The sequence below is a fragment of the Emys orbicularis genome, chromosome 3 (genome assembly GCF_028017835.1).
Source record: "Emys orbicularis isolate rEmyOrb1 chromosome 3, rEmyOrb1.hap1, whole genome shotgun sequence".
Taxonomy (NCBI): Eukaryota; Metazoa; Chordata; order Testudines; family Emydidae; genus Emys; species Emys orbicularis.
In genome coordinates, this window is record NC_088685.1 from 98,239,365 (window position 1) to 98,259,278 (window position 19,914).

Below are 19,914 nucleotides of genomic sequence, written 5' to 3' on the forward strand. Positions count from 1 at the left end.
TGGGTGCCAGGCAGCGGCTCCTTCTCAACCTCGATCCGGCCTTACCGTCTCCTGGACAATGGAGGCGCAGCAGGCACAAGGTTAGTCCCTGGGAGGGCAGCAGAGTCCGCAGGAGGCGAGCTTTGGGGGTTGTTCTGGGGAGTCACTTTGTATTTTGCTCTCTTCACTTTTCCCTCCTGGTGCAGCAGGTCCAGGCTCCAGAGGGGGGAAATTTCATTCCCTTGGACCCAGGGACATGCAGCGCAGCCTTGGGGGCTCTTTTTGAATAAGGGATGTTCCTTAAGACTTAAGACTACAGAGATTATATAGCCTCTCTGTCCCCACCCCTGCAAACAAACCAACAAACCCCCTCCCTGCAAGTAAATCAACTTTGAGTGAGCACCTGAGGGCTAGGGGAGGTTATTTCTGGTGTGTTTGTGTTTCTCCCTTTTCTTGGGGGAGAGGGCCCTCGTCGTGCCCCCTTAACACAACACTACAGGTTGAATGTAGAAATAGATTTGGGTTGGTTTAAAACAGAATTGGAGAGATTTGGGTTGATTTATGTGAGGGGGGAAACCAGGGAAATGAGACTTTCCTAAAGCACTGACTCTGTTCCCTCTCTTCTCCGTGTTAAAGACCTTTCTATACAAGAAATGTTTTTTTTGTTTTTCTTTCCTTCTCGCTATAATTTGCTGGGGTCTGCATTATCCTATACTGTACTAAATATATTAGAACATGCTCCTTACCTCGCTCTGCAGCTTCCAGACCATTGTATGGCTTCCTTTATTCCTTTCACAAATAAATCATTTGTACTTTAGTCTGTCTTTTATTAATCTGTTCACTGGAACTTTAAAGGTAAATAAAAGCCTGTTGGCCACAATACAAAGCACATCCATATTTTCTGTGTTTGGGGGATGGTGAATGAAGCCTATTTTGTTGAATAATTAAAGATTTTATTTACCACTTAGAGCTTAAACAGTTCTCAAAGTAAATTGTGGGCTTTTGTCACTAATGACATGCGTGTCTGCCTTGTTTAAAAGCATCCCTGGGGTGGCGGGGGTATTGCATCTCTCTCCAAGGCTTTGTAGGGATGGCTGTGTAACAGGATCCAGAATGTAGAGGGTGTCCTGAGAGCTCCTTGAAAAAATCTCTCCCCATCTTCATGTGTCCTGGTTCCAGTTCTATTTCTTCTGGGATCACCACTTTACAGTCTTGCAACTCTAATTTCTGCTTTTCCTTTCACTACTTCTATGCATCCCCATAGATGCAGTAAATGTAGTACAGCAACATATTAACAGAGACCTTTTAAAAAGCAAACCACTATGTTTGTTTAAAACTATATAAAACAATCTTGTTTAAACTAGACCTTTCTCATTCACAGTTCACTTCTTTCCGAGTTTTCTCCACATAGAGAAATTATAATCCTGGTCTTGTGACACTACCAGTGTGCGTGAGAGTTGCACACAATAGGCCAGATCATGCCACTGTTTTTTAAACAGATCTCGATTGCGGTCAGTGGGGAGTTCTGTTTAAAAACTGATCGCATAATATGGCCCAAGATATTTTTGTTAGGTTTTTATTTATACAGTTTTAGTTAATATTTGTTAATAAATAATCTTACTGGTAGTATTTAATTTTATTTCTTAATTATCTCAGGGTCCAATTATATAAAGTATAATTTACACTGGATGAAATTCACCACTGTGCAAAAAGCCAGTTTATTTTGAAGGCTTATGCAGGATTTAAAAGGTCCCTGGGGCCAGCATAAGGCCTTCTGCACAGGGATGAATTTCACTCACCTTCTAACTCCCATTGGCTTTTTTGGGAGTTGTGGAATCTCAGCATGTGGTGGGGCAGGGCTCTTAAAACACCAGGGCGAGTATTATCATTTCACTGAGAGTGGCATGTTTAGAAAACACGATTTAATGGGGGTGGACAGAGAAATGGAAGGATGAAATTTACTGAAGTAAATATAGGCCGCATTGATACTTACCAGAATTGTATTAAACAGGTGCCCCAAAGGAAGGCAAAATGTTGGTTGTGAACAGGATTGTATGTGTTTTCCTGGAGTAACACAATGGGGAATTTGGCCTCTGTTTAGTTTTTAAAGAAAAGGGTAAAATGTCATTGTAGTTACATGTTTGGTGCCTGCTGAGGAGCAGGAATTCTCAAATAAAAGCATGTTCTGTAGGCTGCTATTACAGAAGCTGATTAACAAAATTAATGGATTTATATAGCTCAGCTCCTGGACTTTTCTAATGCTCTACATTGAGGTTGCAGTGTAATGTAGTTTCATTTTGGATCCCTGTTTCCTAAATATATCTTTTCAAATACCATGTTAGGTGATCCTGTTCTTCAAAGAGCTTGATATGACAGCATTACTTATTCTTTTCCTGCTTTGTAGGATTTGTGTAAACTGTCCAATTTGTCAATTACACAGTGAAATATTTTCTCTCTAATAAGATTATGTTCATGGGACAGTTTAAAAAGTCAGCGCAATAATATGTATTGCTAAAGTATATTTCAGCCAGCAGCTCTTCGTAGCATCCCCCTGCTGCCATTGCTGCCACAGAAGAGATTGTCCTTGTCAAACTGGCCTTTTACTATGCCCATTAGTAGTGTGAATGCATGTTGGGTACGGAGATTAAATTAAGCCACTTCATGTTGCTTAGTTTTGTTCTGTTCATGGTTCATTTTTAGCCCTGAGTTTGTCTGGATCTTAGTGCACAGATACCTTTTTCATAACCAGAATATAAAATGTATTGCAGTTAATTAATCAGAAAACAGGTGTGGGATGCCCCAAGGTTTCATCCATTTCTTTTTAGGTTACATTTTCCCACTGTTTTCTCACTTGTATCTTTTGTGTCTCATTCTCCCTCAGGACAGTGTCCACGGTGTTAACATCACTGGAAGATTTTTTTTTTTTAACATGCAAATAGGGCCCATGCTAAAGGTTCATGGGACTTTTATATCTGGAAATCTTTTATTCTGAGATCTCCCTCCTCTCTGTCTGACCTAACTCTTAACCCTCATTACTGCAGTTATAGACTTCAGTCTAATCAGCAGCAGAGAGAACTGAACCTCCATGCTTTTAGCACAGTGAGATTCAATTAAAGACACTTAAATACTGGCCAGAAAACTGAGTATTTTTGGTCATATTATCTTCTGCAGTTTTTCAGAACATTGCTACTACTTTGTTAGTTACTTGCTATAGCTGTTTACTTTGAAATCAATGGATTTTTCAAAGTAATCTGATTAATCAGATCAACATGCACTGCTGGGGGAGGGGGACGACGACTGCATTCCGACTGAAAGAAAGGTAAATGCTAAAAATTTGCAAGCAGTCACAAATGCCCCATTATTTAACAACTTTCAGGAAATTAAATGACTTTTCACCTGTTTCAAAAATTTCTTTCCACACAATCTAGTTCTTTGTGCCATTTTATGTTGCCATGGTGTGGGGTGACATAAATCAGTAAAATGTGCAATAAGTCAAGAAATACATACATAGCCCTTTTCTCTCCCGCCCCACCATGTATATTAATATAAAATGTAGCAGGGGAAAGGGAGTTGGCCACCATCTTCAGTCTATCTGCAAATCAGCATGTACTATTATTTGCAAAAAGTCTGAATTAAATTCAGACTTTTGATGGGCTTTGTGAATTTTCATGAAACTTCAAAAAGCCCTTTTATTAATAATTATTTGCATTGTGGTAGTTCCTGGTGGCCTCAGCTAAGCTCAGGACTCCATTTTGTTAGGCACTGTATGAACACGTGCATCATCAGTAAGAGACAGTCTGTGCCCCAAAGACCTTACAAACTAAATCCCTAATCCCATGCTTATCTTTAAGCACTAGAGAAGTACCATTGACTTAACTTTAAGCACACAAGTAATCTCATTTAAGCGCACAAAAGTATTTGCGGGATTGGGGCCAAGACAATGGGAGGGAGGATGGGAGAAATTATTATTAAAATACATAATTAGATCCTTATTTTCAATTTAAGCAAATATTAACTAATAAGAGCCCACATAAAACTAGAAAGAGATGCAGGTTAATTCAAATAATAAACATCATCATGAAATACAAACCTCTTTCTTCTCCCAATCTTTGAGCCTCTGCCTGCTTTTTATCTTTCATTACTTGCAGTCTGAATAAGCATAGGGCTGATGCTGGGAACCTCCCATTCAGTAAAGGCAATGCTAAGTGCTGAAAATACCATAGAATGCTTAATACCTATTTTCCAAATAGTCTGGCTTCAGAAATAAGCATATTTTCAGAGATCGAGGAGTCTGAGGAGAGGGACTTGTGTCTAGAGGGTCAGGCCTGCTTAGCCACCTACAGTTCCCCCCATGCAACACCAATCTTATTGTTTTGTTCCAACCCAGTTCACCTTCCCATCCTAAGATCCTAAATCTCCTGAAATTACACTGTTCCATGAATCCCTTCTGTCCCTCTCCCTAAACTGAGCAGCCTACTTTCCCTTCTCTCCTACCTTTTAACATAGCTTGTGCATAGCCTTCTACCTCTACAGTCCTCTCTTGGTTTCTTCTCTGATGGGACTTTGTTTCTGGTTCAGCTGTGGGCAGTTTGATGTCTTCTGGCATTGCATATGCCCCAGAACCTTTTGCACAGGCTGCTGTGGCACTTCCATGTAAGCATCTTGGCAACTGATGCAAAAGATTTTTTGGGGTACATGAAGGTACTAGACAGGAAACAAGAAAGCCCCTTCATAACACAAGCTGGATAAGAGCAAGGAAAAATGGCACTAACTACAGTGAGGTGCTGCCTGAATTTTAAAGAGGGATTTCCTTTAATATTTGCCAACTCAGCTGGTGATACATGTGACATCCCCTGGGCAGAAGACTCCCCTACCCCAATTGTTCTCTGTGTTCTCCCCACAGCACACTAATCAATTCCATTCTCTCTCCACCCACATATCATTAATTCAATATTCTTTTCCCACCCCCAAATGCATCAATCCTTCCACCCTACCTCTCTAGACTCATCATGCTTCTTGCCCACCACAATATCTCATGGAGGTTCTAAGTTGCTCACCTGACCTGGTATCTCTCTTCCTTACAGCAGTGGTGGAAGTGTCCTGTAGCCTCTGGTAGGCAGGGCAGCCATCTCACAGCTCCCACCTGTCGGGCAGGTATGCCGTGAGGAGTGGGTCCCATTTGGTGGTGGGTTTGAATGTCTATTGGAAAATGTTCTCTTTAGTTCCTGAGGTGGATGGGACTCCTGGTCAATGGAGTGGCAGGTTGGCCTGCCTCCTCCTTCCTCCGCCTCACATCTGGAGTGACAGAAAAAAGTGTGAGGACTACATCATGCCTCTCCCTGTACTCCTAGCAGTGAGGGTGGGCTTTTGAAGGCAGTGCCTCTTGCAGCAGATGTTGTGGCTTCAGCACTAGTAGGTACACCCTGGCCATGGCAACTGCCTGAGGGGACTAAGCCAGCTGCTGCTCCCATTTCCTAAAGGGGGCTGGAAACTTTAACAAGCAGAGTTGGCCTTAGCATTTTTAAGCCGTTTGCAAAACAGTTTTTTTTTGCTGCCCCAAATGTAATCAACCCTGTGGACAATGACCACCTGGGATGATTTAGTTGGGAATTGGCCCTGCTTTGAGCAGGGGGTTGGACTAGATGACCTCCTGAGGTCCCTTCCAACCCTGATATTCTATGATTCTATGATAGGGCCTGCCTGAGGAGTATGAGAGGGCTGGTGAAATCCATCTTTGAGAGACATCCCAACCTTTACAGACATGTTATATAAAGTGTGCGTAGTGTGTGAGAGAGAGGATAGTGAGGGTATCTAGCTTCCCCACCCAGCCTCCTGATGCAGAAGGGCAGCCCCCCCAGCTCCTTGTTCCTTTTAACCTTAGTGAGTGGTTTACATTCCTGAGGCTGCTTTCATAAGGAAGAAGGCTGGGTATACAGGGGGTTTTTGTCTGGGTTTTAATGAATGCCGAGATTTCTCTTCATGGGGCTCAGAGGTCAGCTCTGTTAACCTTGGGCATGCATGATTCCCTGTGAGCTCTCTCCAGCTCCTCATTGCCTAGCTGGAAAGAAAGCAGGAGAAAGGGAACTGCAAAAGGTCCTCCGGGTGGTGGGAGAATTGAAAAGGGAAGTGGTAGTTAGCATATTTTCCCCTAAAACTGGATGTCTTGGCTGCTGTGTTAATAACATCACATGAATATGGGGTGAGGTGAAATCGGTGGGGCTGTGATTTATAAGAATTGAATTTTAAAATATTTATCAAGATGGCCTAAAGCCTGAGAGAGCTGTTCTTTTATCCTTTTTGTACAACTCAGAAGAAAAAATAGAACTAGAGCAAGATGCCAGTGATTATCCTTGGATTTTAAGCAAATAAATGTCAATAAACCAAATGCAGTACTTTTCTTGCAAGCTTTTGAACCTGTGCAGGCTTTTCAGTGTGGCTAAGGCACTTGTCACAGAAGTAAGTTCTTCAGCCTCAGAAAATTGAAATTTGAGCGGGATAATGCTAATCCTGGGCAATAAGAATATAATGTGGTTGGATACCAGATATAAACAGACTCCCCCCATCTTAAATGGATTGCCAGTTATACAAGACTTTGCAACTTTGCCAATTTTATAAACAAAGATGATGATGGAGAGAAACAGAATGCGCTCATAAATGCGGGCTGTAATTGTTCTCTGGTATTTTATTATTACTTTCCACTGGAAATACTGATCATAAGAGCTCTTTCTGGGGAGGCAGTGCAAATATACGTGCTCAATCAGTGTAGTTTAATAGAAAGCTTGCTTGATACCCAACTAATGTGCCTCACAAATCAATAAAGTATAGAAATGTTAGCACTCAGTGTTTTGAGGAATTTTGTTTCAGGCCTCCTACTGCTTAAAGGTAGATTACAACAGAGCAGGTTTGGTACTAGAATGCAAAGCAGTAGAAATATGTGGTTATGTTGTAGATGGCAGTATTTAGGAATTTGGATGCTTGTTGCTTAGCAGCATATTTGAAGGTAAAGTATTCCAGGAATCTTGGTTTAGAAAGAGCATATTCAATTTTCTGTTTCAAAAAGTGCCTGAATGGAAAATTAGATCTCTTATTTAACAGACATACTCTGTGCAGTAATATAGTAAAGAGGCTTGATCTGGGTAAGCTAGTTTTATTTGACTTTATTTAAATCTCATAGTAAAAAAACCCAGTAAAGTATGCACGTAACAGATTTAATTTAAAAAAGTAACTATTTCTTTTGTTGTTCACTGCGCCTCTCTAAAAGTGGGCTCTTAGTTCAAAGAACTTGTTGAATGTATCTGGCACTGTAATGGGAGTCAAAAGGCCTGGGTTCTATTAGCAGATCAATTACTGACCTTAGATATGACTCTGGGCAAGTCACTTTGTCTATATGTGCCTTAATTTTCCTGTCTATAAAATAAGAATAATGATACTTAATCCTCTTCATAAAGCCATTTGAGTTCTATGGGTGAAAAGCAGAACATAGTGACAAAGTATTATTATTGCAATACATTTTTATGGCCAGGACACAGTTACATGTCACAGAAGATGTGACCAAGGTATGACACAGTCTCTGTCTCAGATCCAAAATCTTTCTCATATTCTCCTTGCCTTCCCTCTAAAAATTAGATATTATATCATGTATGTTAGTAGAACATTAACCGCGACCCCTCCCCCAAGCTTCTACACTGAGCAAAAGCAAGTATTGAGCCCCACTGCTTGCAAACTCCCTTACCAGCAAGTTCAGCACATGGGCAGGGAACGGGTGTGCATGCAAAAGCATGGTGTTAAGTGCGATCTTCATCATGATAAGCTCTTAGGATCAGATTTGCTTGCACACTCCTTGTCACCTTTGCATATACACATAGTGCTCCTAGAAAGCTATTTTTGAAGGTTACTTTCATATACTTCTGTGTGGTTTGTTTTTTTTTAATATAAAAAGTGATTGTTCCAGTAAAAGGGAATGCTGTGTGTCATGTATTCTTTTTTTTTTTATTTGTAATATGATATATCTAGCTGTAACTCTTTTGGTGTCTAAGCTTTTCTGGTTTTGTTCCTATGTGCTTGTGCTGTTCTTTTGTAATATAACGTCATGTGCTCAAGAAAAAGGAATTAAGATTTGGATTGAATAGTCTCTGGGTGGTTCTGTGCTTGCAGTTATTGCCGCACAAGCTGTATCAAGAGAATCCTGGTTTCATGCTTGCACATATTATCTGCATGCTTATCAGAACAACATCAATCAGTAATGTCTCACAGTAATGGAGACATTAATATTTCCCTATACTACTTCCTGTAAATAGAGAGTACACTACTTTTTGTATTAATAGTTTTAAGCAATGTTTAATACTCTCTTGGCACCTTGAAAACACTTTTCCTTATTGATTTCTCCCCCCCCCCCTTTTTTTTTTTGGCAAATTTTGACTTAGTTTCTCCAATGTACTGATTGGAGCTCATGTGAATATTGCCTGTTCTGGTATATTAACACTCGCCACCATCATGTTCTAGGATCGAGATTCCCAGACTGGGCCATAGGGATTGTGCTGTGCTGATCACAGAGAAGTTATATGATCATGAATGGAAAGGAGGTAGTCCATGTGAATGGAAGAGTTCCACAAAACTGTCTATAAAGATATTGTCCATGCTATGAGAGTTTGGTTGTGTCTATCCTGAAGCCAGGTGTTTTCTGCACAAGGCAGGACATAGTTTCAACCCACTGTTGAATGGTAGCAGTGCTCAGGGCCTTAAAACATGGTTTCCTGTTATAGGAGAAATCAGTGCCAGAGTCTGGCCAGGCATTTTCTCAGTGTAATTTAGTGTGTTTACACACGTATGTAAATCTATACATGTAAATTTTCACGGTTGCATAAAATTATAGGTCTTAAGCATTTTTTTCCTGTTTTTATCAATTTTTAAATTTCCACAGTTGCAGGGAAGTTGAGGGGTCAGACAGGAATTATTTAATGACCGTAGACATCGAGACTCAAAAAGTTAACGGTTATAAACCTTTAAGACACCTTGTCAAAACATACAAAGCAAATATTCTTAAATCAAACTTGAATTTAATGTTCGCAAGCAGCATTTTTTCTAACTTTGCCTGTTTGTAGTTTTCTGTTGTTGATGGAAACTGTTGTTGTTGTTGTTGTTGGTTTGGCTATGTGAAATTGATGTTTATACACATTTACCAATAACAAGCTAATCCTCCCAAGTCTACATATACACCAGTCCTTGAACAGATTTGGCATGCAAGTGAACCACTCTTTCAGAAATCTCAGCAAAAACACCAGTACCTGGTTCTTGGGAAGCAACTGTACCCCAAAAATTGACTCTAGTTACAGAGATGAAGGCAGAAAGCAGTCTCCTGCTGCTTGCATCACAAAATTAACAACAATGCATCATGTCTTAAAAGTCTGGACCATTCTTGCACAGTAAGAAAAAGAATTTGTAAAACTAACAGTGCCAGTTAGTAATGCCTGCCATAAAAATATGGATGTTACAAGACAGCCTGCAATGACTTAGTGTGTGAAGTTTCAGAAGAACTTCTACATCAGTGAAGATTCCCTAAGTCTACTATAGGTTGCTGGGTACAGCTTGTGACAAACTCTGCGCCCTATATTCACCATAGTAATATGATTATGATATAATGTTGCATCTTGATTATGTGTCATCTTGTACAAGATAGGTTGTGCGGTGTCTATGGAAAAGTTATGATTTGTTGAAAATGATTATCCTATTAGTATGCATTTCTCATTTTTGTATATGAAGTTATGAATATTGACTACGTATCTATATTTCAAATGTGCTTGCTCTGGGTAACACCCACAACTACCCTTTGAGGTACAACAATGAAGAAGCTAGTCAGTGCTAATGGCCCACCAGTGGAAACAATGGGCCATGGAAAAGGCTTGTCCTCACCTGGGGACCCTTCAGACAGCCTGTGGATAATGGCTGCCATGATCATCACACATGCAGGGGCATTTGACTAAACCACATGATACTAAACTCCATCTTGATACCTGTATTTTTCCACAAACTGGGCTGGGAAATTGGCTTGGAACAAAGGTGTTTCTGCCATATGGAAGAAACTATAAAAGGGGGAAGTGGCATCACCAAGGGGCCTCACTCCCTCTACAATGCAATACCTGGAAACACCTGAGAAACAAAGACTGAACTGCGGGGAGTGCTGGTCCCAGGCTGGAAGAGAGGCTTCCTGCCTGTGTATAAAACATCTACAAACTGCTTGTAGTATCTAACAGGGTGAGGCACTCTTTGATTCAAATCTTGTGTAGAGTATAAGATCTAGATTGTGGTTTTGTTTATTTGCTAGGTAATCTACTTTGATCTGTTTGCTATCACTTATAATTACTTAATCTATCTTTCTGTAGTTAATACATTTTTTTTTTTTTTACCTAGGACAGTGTGGGTTAAGTGAAGTGCTGGGCAGGGGTGGGGGGCGGAAATCTCAGTTCAGTTAACAAAGGCTTTGTGCATAATCCTCTCCACATCGAGGGAGGGGATGGACTGGGTAATAACTCATATATACTGGTCAGGCGTTTGACCAGGGCAGGATGGTACTAGGGGTTCTAGGCTGGGGAGCTGGGGGTATTTTTGGCTGGAGCCTCTCTATTGTTGGTCCATGCAGTGGCTGGCAGAGCATTCATGAACCCAGCTTGGTGTGGCCCCTGCCTGTGGTTGTTGGTGTGAGTGCAAGCTTGGGGGGCTTTGCAGCTTGTCACAATGTCGGTGTGAGAGGGAACCCAGATTGGTGAAACAGAGGGCTCAGTTGTACTCCAGTTCCAGGTTTCACCCTCGGGGGTGGGGGGGCTGTCAAACAGATGCAGCTTGATTACTAGACATATCTCCTTCTAGAGCTGTTATAAGTGTAGTTAGCTTGTGCTTTGATTTTAAATGTGGGGCTTCTAATCACAAAGTCACTTCTGTCCTCAACAACTTTAGCACCCTACTGTCTGTGGACCTTGCCCATAAATCCCTTGTGAAGGATAACTTTATTAATTTAAGAACAGAGATAAATAGCTCCTAGATACTTTACCAAACAACCTTTTAACCCCAGGTGTGGATATCACCCTGTTGCAATTTTGAAAGAAAAACCAGCCTTAAGAATTTTATTACAAATTCATAAAAGGCAAATTTAATATTAATCTAACTGAAGCTAATTATTGTAAATTTCACTAAACAGAGTACAGAACAGTACAATTGTCAAATCAAAATTAAAATTGGAATTTAGTTAAACTGACAATAGGGCATGAAATTGACAGTTGACTCAATCATTGGTTGAATACAACCAAGAAGTGGAAGATTGGACAAATGACCAGGGAGGAGTATAAAAATATTGCTCAGGCATGCAGGAGTGAAATCAGGAAGGCCAAATCACACTTGGAGTTGCAGCTAGCAAGAGATGTTAAAAGTAACAAGAAGGGTTTCTTCAGATATGTTAGCAACAAGAAGAAAGTCAAGGAAAGTGTGGGCCCCTTACTGAATGAGGGAGGCAACCTAGTGACCAAGGATGTGGAAAAAGCTAATGTACTCAATGATTTTTTTGCCTCTGTCTTCACGAACAAGGTCAGCTCCCAGACTGCTGCACTGGGCAGCACAGTATGGGGAGAAGGTGACCAGCCCTCTGTGGAGAAAGAAGTGGTTCGGGACTATTTAGAAAAACTGGACGTGCACAAGTCCATGGGGCCGGATGCGCTGCATCCGAGGGTGCTAAAGGAGTTGGCGGATGAGATTGCAGAGCCATTGGCCATTATTTTTGAAAACTCATGGCGATCGGGGGAGGTCCCGGATGACTGGAAAAAGGCTAATGTAGTGCCCATCTTTAAAAAAGGGAAGGAGGAGGATCCGGGGAACTACAGGCCAGTCAGCCTCACCTCAGTCCCTGGAAAAATCATGGAGCAGGTCCTCAAGGAATCAATTATGAAACACTTAGAGGAGAGGAAAGTGACAGGAACAGTCAGCATGGATTCACCAAGGGGATGTCGTGCCTGACTAACCTAATTGCCTTCTATGATGAGATAACTGGCTCTGTGGATGAGGGGAAAGCAGTGGATGTGTTATTCCTTAACTTTAGCAAATCTTTTGATACGATCTCCCACAGTATTCTTGCCGCCAAGTTAAAGAAGTATGAGCTGGATGAATGGACTGTAAGGTGGATAGAAAGCTGGCTAGATCGTCGGGCTCAATGGGTAGTGATCAATGGCTCCATGTCTAGCTGGCAGCCGGTTTCAAGCGGAGTGCCCCAAGGGAGGGTCCTGGGGCCGGTTTTGTTTAATATCTTTATTAATGATCTGGAGGATGGTGTGGACTGCACTCTCAGCAAGTTTGCAGATGACACTAAACTGGGAGGCGTGGTAGATGCACTAGAGGGTAGGGATCGGATACAGAGGGACCTAGACAAATTAGAGGATTGGGCCAAAAAAAACCTGATGAGGTTTAACAAGGACAAGTGCAGAGTCCTGCACTTAGGAAGGAAGAATCCCATGCACTGCTACAGACTAGGGACCGAATGGCTAGGTAGCAGTTCTGCAGAAAAGGACCTAGGGGTCACAGTGGATGAGAAGCTGGATATGAGTCAACAGTGTGCTTTTGTTACCAAGAAGGCTAACGGCATTTTGGGCTGTATAAGTAGGGGCATTGCCAGCAGATCGAGGGACGTGATCGCTCCCCTTTATTCGACATTGGTGAGGCCTCATCTGGAGTACTGTGTCCAGTTTTGGGCCCCACACTACAAGAAGGATGTGGAAAAATTGGAAAGAGTCCAGCGGAGGGCAACAAAAATGATTAGGGGGCTGGAGCACATGACTTATGAGGAGAGGCTGAGGGAACTGGGATTGTTTAGTCTGCAGAAGAGAAGAATGAGGGGGGATTTGATAGCTGCTTTCAACTACCTGAAGGGGGGTTCCAAAGCGGATGGAGCTCGGCTGTTCTCAGTGGTGACAGATGACAGAACAAGGAGCAATGGTCTCAAGTTGCAGTGGGGGAGGTCTAGGTTGGATATTAGGAAACACTATTTCACTAGGAGGCTGGTGAAGCACTGGAATGCGTTACCTAGGGAGGTGGTGGAATCTCCTTCCTTGGAGGTTTTTAAGGCCCGGCTTGACACAGCCCTGGCTGGGATGATTTAGTTGGGAATTGGTCCTGCTTTGAGCAGGGGGTTGGACTAGATGACCTCCTGAGGTCCCTTCCAACCCTGATATTCTATGATTCTAAGACTTAAATCAAGAAGTTAACATAACACATGATCAATTCTTATACATTACTATCCCAGGAAACCTTATGAAACTGCACCCAGACTCCTTCAAGGTTGCCATTTTCTGAATGATTTCTACAGTTGACTCTCTTCCTGACTAATCTAGTCACTGTAGAGAGTGATTAATAACTTCTAAGGACAGAGTGGTTTCTGCAAACACGTATAGCCCAGGATGACACGAAGTGATTTTAAAATAGCATATACATCTTCTAATTCTAAAGTAAGTTCTATTTCTGTAACATACATACCCCAAAAGTGCTGAAAAAATCAATAATACATGTGGCAAGAAGATTACAAGAGGAACAAATAGTTACTTGGCGAAAAGGTTGGCTCTTTAGCTTGCTGATCTTCAGAGCATCAGAATTAGAACCTGCAGTTTGGGGACCATGTGATATTGTCTCTGGCCTTGGTACCTTATTCTGGCCAGTGGGCTTCCTCAGTCACTTGGCTGGCATAGCCTGTAGTTGTCTTGGTCTCCTCATTCTTGGTGTTGTGGTGGCCCAGAAAGATCATGCCTTCTTGTACGTGTACCTGGATTTTTAAGGTTGTGATTCCAGTTCGCTCCACCCAATGGCACTTCCCCAGAGAACTTCCACGTGAATCAGGGGATCACAAGTCTCGTATCCTGATAATGTGGTCCATTCCAAGTTGAGGTTAGGTGAGCTAGTCTTTTGGTCACTCTGGAAAGCCTAGTCTCTTACTGACAGTTCTGTAACAACATACATTGCCAATGGCAAACACAGATGTGCTCCAAAAATATGAAAAACATGGGCTTCACAGGAGATGATTCCACGAATATGGCTTGGGCCCCACTCCTGTGTAGAGGTACAGATGGGTTATGTTCCTCCAGTGTCCTACATGTTCTGAATGTTTAATGACTACTATGGACTCTTACATCACTCATATTTCCATTCGTTCACTTCATTCTCTCAGCATAGCTGACAAGATCCTGGGCATTTTACTAGTAAAGAATTGGAGAGCTAAGTAGTAGTTTAACTGGGTGAAAGGTTTTATCTCTTAGAAAAAGTGCTGTCAGATTCTATTAATAGAAACTTTACTTAAGCACAATTCATGTGCTTACTTCCCATGAAGGTCAATAGAGCTACATCAATTTGAGTCACTTTGTGCCACACCCTCAGCCATGTGTACATTTTGAGATTAGAACGCCTCCTCTGATTGTCAGTGTTTTCTCTATTTTAGCTTCTAGCTCCCCCTACATTCATACAGCTCTAGTCTAATTTGATTCTTTTCTTTTGTTCTTAATTTGTTTTATACAAATCATGCTGATCTGTCACTTAAAGAAACAAGCTTATTTGCAGAGAACAAATCTATCTTGTAGCACAATGGCACCTAGTTTCTCATCTCCCATCATTCACTTTGTCTTTGCTGTTACTGGCTATAGAAAGGAAAATGCCCCTTCCATTTCTGACATGTTTTTTCTTTTTCCCTGACCCTTTAGGAAGTTGTGAAGAATGATTAATAAATAGCTCAATGAATGGTACAATACTGTTATTACTTTCACTATTAATATAGTGGAAAGAAACCTCTGCTGGCTTTGAACAGTTAGTGTTTCACAACAATTGCTTTGTATGATCATACCTACAATTTAAAAAGCAAAGCCATCTTTGTTCCTTCGGGCAGCCAAGAATATTATACTGTGCAGAGAGCTAGATGTGATTGCATAAGATGTTAAAGTCCAAGCCTGACTAATATGTACACTGGATATTTCAGAAAATGATTTTGGTTGGAGGGTTAGATCTTGGGTTGAAGTCTGGTAATTGTTTTTCATAGGTAATATGTGCTCTTTACTACAGCTGGAATTGTGCTGCTTTTACCCACTCAACTGCCACTTGATTTATCTGTGGCAAGATGGGCAAACTCTTTCAGAGTGCATATCGCATCTTAGCTTAGAGGTCATGTCATGGAGTATGTTCTGTTTGTTATTGCACAAGCTATCTTCCATTAGGGATGGAATAACAGCCCTCTGGCATCTGCAGCAATTCCTTCCATAGGAAAACAATATTAGGAAGGTATTTGAATCTTCTTTTAATGTGACTTTGTAGCTGAAAACGAAGACCAGTGCTTGCATACTGTGACCAGCAAGTTGGCCAGGGACTACAAACAAGTGTTCCACAAACCATAATTTGAGAACTGCTAAGCAATGATATTTCTAAAGCTATTTCCAAATTAGGGCTAGATTGTGCTGCTTAGGAACAGCCTAAATAAGGGGCTGTAAGGAGCACTAAGGCATGTTCTGCCTTAAGAAGATAGAATGCCTCCTGGAGCATTGAGCACACAGAGGCTACACTCCCAATCAGGGCCAGCTCTAGGTTTTTTGCTGCCCCAAGCCAAAAACAAAAAACCCTGCCTCCAAGAGCGCAACTGCCGAAGCGCCCCCCCCCCCCAATAAATAAAAAGTGGCCGGAGTGCCACCCCTGGAATTGTGCCGCCCTAAGCATGTGCTTGGTTTGCTGGTGCCTAGAGCCAGTCCTGCTCCCAATACTAGCCCCTATGCAACTAGCCAGTGTAGGGAGGAAATTAAAGCACTGATCCCACCCCAGCCCTCACCCTCTTTAAGGTAGGAGGCATCCCCAGTGAGTAGGGGCAGACCAGTCCCTGCCTTCCTCAGAAGGTTGAGGCTGCAATTCTGCTTGGTTCTTACAGGGAGTGAAGAAAAGGCTTCTTCAATATTTTCTCCCATGTGCACCTGTGCACAAGCCAGGAGGAACCTGGCTTTTGATTTTTCATCCCCTACACTTGCCTCCACCTCTGCCTTCTTTCTCTTTTCAGTTCTGTAGGTAGGTCTAGCCAAGCCACAAGACAGCATTGGCTTCAAGCTTGGAGGAGGTGAGAAAAACAAGGCACTACTGTCCACAGGAGAAAGGACAAGCTCTAGGATGTTCTCCAGACTCAAGCATCCGAGGTCCATATGGCAGAAGGGAAGACTCTCTCTCAAAGAAATTGTGTGGTCCACAGAGACTAGAAGGAGAAATGACCCTCGCTTCCTGCTTGGATCCTCCTGGTGTAACTTAAGGAATGAAAAAATAAGAACAGTGGTAACTTCTGCAGTTTGAACTGGATTTTCTGACCACTTTTTAATTTTTATTGCAAGTGTAACCCCATAACCCTTCTGGGTGTGGCACCAAGACCACTTAGAGAGCAATTAATGAGTCTGCTTTACAGCCTTAGCTAACAGCCAGTTGGCTTTTAGGTCATGTGGTAGAGGCTCATGCAGTAAGCTCCAGAGGTACCCTGTTCAATCCTGCCCACCGACAATGACCGGGGTCTGTCGGCGTTACACAAGCATGTCAGATGTCCCTTTCCAGGCATTGTGTGTTGATGGAAAAAAAGAAGATGAATGACACCAATGTGGTATTATAATCTGGACAGCTCCAGTGTTCTTAATTATAGTTTCTGCAATCTGAACGCTTAAGTACAGGGTTTTTTCTGCTTCGTTTTCTAATAGAAAAATGAATATGAATGTTTGCCATTTAGGCATTAATGGAAGATCTACACAACACCACAATCTAAAGTGTTCAGGGAAACAGAAGATGTAACTACTCAATATTTTGATGCTGTTGTCTCTGGTTTTATCTTTAAAATGTAACTGAGTTTGAATAATTTGAATGAAAAACGAGACTTGAAACATGTATTTTGGCTGATAATTCCAGCATGTATACTTGCAGTTATAACATTTAACCTGACAATTCCCATTCAGAGGAGTAGACTGGTTTCCAAGACCATCTACAGGGAAAAGAGGCAGCAAACACCCAGTTACATCATTCCAGCAATCATAGCAGGATACTTTTAAAAACAATTGTATACAATTGTCAGTTACTTAGAGGCAGCAGAAGTTGAAATTCTGCGTTAAAAACTGGGACTTACTCTTGGAATGCAATTCTGTTACCTAGAAGAAGAGTGTAAAAGTAAATGAGTAAAGCCTTGTCTACACTAGAAAGAGTTTACTGGAACAGCAGTATTGGCACTCCCTCCTAGCGGCGATGCAGTTTGTACTGGAAAAAGTTCTTTTGGACTTTTGCTAGTAGAGCCAGTTTCCTGGCAATAACCAACACCAACAAAACCATGTCTTCCCAAGAGTCAAAACTTACTCACAGGTAAAAAAAACTTGGAAGACTGTATGTGACATCACCATTTGGTGATGCCTGCCCTAGCAGTATTATCAACTGCATAGAACACAAGACGCTCACTTCATGATTTAGCAGGTTCTATGCTTTTTCCAGGCCAGTTTCAGACTTCAGGCTAGAAGTGGGTAGTTATCCTCTAGCTGTAGGGTTGGACTGACTTTCAGAAATTGAAATCAGTCAAATAAATGTACAGGTGCCAGAATCCTAATATGGTCAATTGGTTCCATTTTGCTGCAAGTAAAACCAGTTTTAACCGAATGTGCACAAAATTAAAGACATTAAACAATCAGTAATCTGGCAATGAGGTAAAATGTATATCTGTTCATTTCATCTGAAAAACTAATTTTAGTCATTCTGAAATGTTTCATTTGTAAACGTTGTGCCTGGGATATATTGGAAAATGGCCTGAAATGAATTTATTAAGTCATAAATATCTTCACAAAATCTATTATTTAAAAGGCATAACTTCAATTCACAGTCTCTCATTCTTTCATTAAACTCTAGGGGAAATGCAGCTCATTGACTCATGCTAAAATTTCATCTGGTCTTTTAATTTACTTAGGCCTGGTCTACACTAGGAGTTTGTCGAATTTAGCACCGTTACATCGAATTAACTCTGCACCTGTCCACACAACGAAGCTATTTAGTTCGACATAGAGGTCTCTTAAATTCGACTTCTGTACTCCTCCCCAACGAGGGGAGTAGCGCTAAATTCGACATGGCCATGTCGAATTAGGCTAGGTGTGGATGGAAATCGACGGTAATAGCTCCGGAAGCTATCCCACAGTGCACCACTCTGTTGACGCTCTGGACAGCAGTCCGAGCTCGGATGCTCTGACCAGCCACACAGGAAAAGCCCCGGGAAAATTTGAATTCCTTTTCCTGTCTGGGCAGTTTGAATCTCATTTCCTGTTTGGACATCGTGGTGAGCTCAGCAGCACTGGCAACGATGCAGAGCTCTCCAGCAGAGATGGCCATGCAATCTCAGAATAGAAAGAGGGCCCCAGCATGGACTGATGGGGAAGTCTTGGATCTGATCGCTGTGTGGGGCGATGAGTCCGTGCTTTCCGAGCTGCGATCGAAAAGACGGAATGCAAAGATCTACGAGAAGATCTCAAAAGCCATGGCAGAGAGAGGATACAGCCGGGATGCAACGAAGTGCCACGTGAAAATCAAGGAGCTGAGACAAGGCTACCAGAAGACCAAAGAGGCAAACGGACGCTCCGGATCCCAGCCCCAGACATGCCGTTTCTACGAGGCACTGCATTCCATTCTAGGTGCGGCCGCCACCACTACCCCACCACTGACTGTGGACTCTGAGGATGGGATATTGTCGACGGCCGGTTCCTCGGAGATGTTAGCGGACTGGGAAGATGAGGAAGGAGATGAGGAGGACGAGGCAGTCGACAGCGCTTACAACGCTGATTTCCCCGACAGCCAGGATCTCTTCATCACCCTTACAGAGATCCCCTACCAACCGTCCCCAGGCGTTAACCCGGACACAGAATCAGGGGAAGGATCAGTCAGTAAGTGTTTTAAACATGTAAACATTTATTTTTAACAGAACAGGAATATTAACAATATTAACAATGGGTTTTTCATGATTAGTTTGCCCTAGGCGCTTAAGGTTTCAGTCCTTGGCAGTGCAACTACTGGAAAAAAATCTAACAATGTCCGGTTTAGCATGATTGGTTTGCCCTAGGCGCTCTACTGTTTAGTCCCTGCCAGTGCAGCTACAGTAAAATCCGGTCTATATGTCCGGGGATAGAGCAGAAATCCTCCTGGGACATCTCCACGAAGCTCTCCTGGAGGTAATTGGAAAGCCTTTGCATCAGGTTCCTGGGGAGAGCGGCCTTATTGGGTCCTCCGTGGTAGGAAACGTTTCCGCGCCAGGAGACAATCAAGTACTCGGGGATCATTGCCTTGCAGAGCGTGGCGGCATACGGCCCTGGTCTTTGCAGGCTTTCCCGAAGCATCCTTTCTTTCTCGGTCTCTGAAATCCTCATCAGAGTGATGTCGTTCATGGTGACCTGCTTTGAATTAGGTAGGGGAATGTTAGTATTGGGACTGCTTGCCTGTTCCTTTACAGAACTGTAAGCGGCGGTTTACAGCCACGCGGTGGAGGTGGGAGAGGAGCAGCATACCAGGATCTTTCCCTGGGACAGCCGCGAGGGGGTGGGACAGGGGCGGAGTTCATGCTTGCCGGATTGCTGGCAGCAGGGACTGGCATTGCTTTGAACGTGAAAGGAGGCCAGTGCTATTATTAAAGTTTTAAGCAGCCACAAGTCTACGGCTTATCATGTCAGCCTGTTACCCAAATTCCGCTGTCCTGCCCCGCTTGTCTGATCTGCACTGCAAGACCCCAGGCACTGAATGCAAAGGCCGAAAATTCGATCTTGTCCTGAGTGCGCATGTGATAGGTGCTGTGCATGGTCTTGTTCACAGAGAAAGACTATGTTCTTTGTTCACCAAAAAATTTATCTTTCTGAGGAATTCACTCCCTTTTTCCCATCCCACAGCTGCGACTGT

At 42.4% G+C, this 19,914-nt stretch overlaps 1 protein-coding gene across 1 annotated transcript in view; it reads left to right on the forward strand.

Moving 5' to 3' along the window:
• The window catches only part of TPD52L1 (TPD52 like 1), an 81,639-nt gene continuing 61,725 nt past the window's right edge, over positions 1 to 19,914 (forward strand). Inside the window, exon 1 of the mRNA XM_065401366.1 lies at positions 1 to 80. Within this exon, the coding sequence (XP_065257438.1) occupies positions 59 to 80 (22 nt within the window). The 5' untranslated portion in view covers positions 1 to 58. The remainder of the gene's footprint in view (positions 81 to 19,914) is intronic.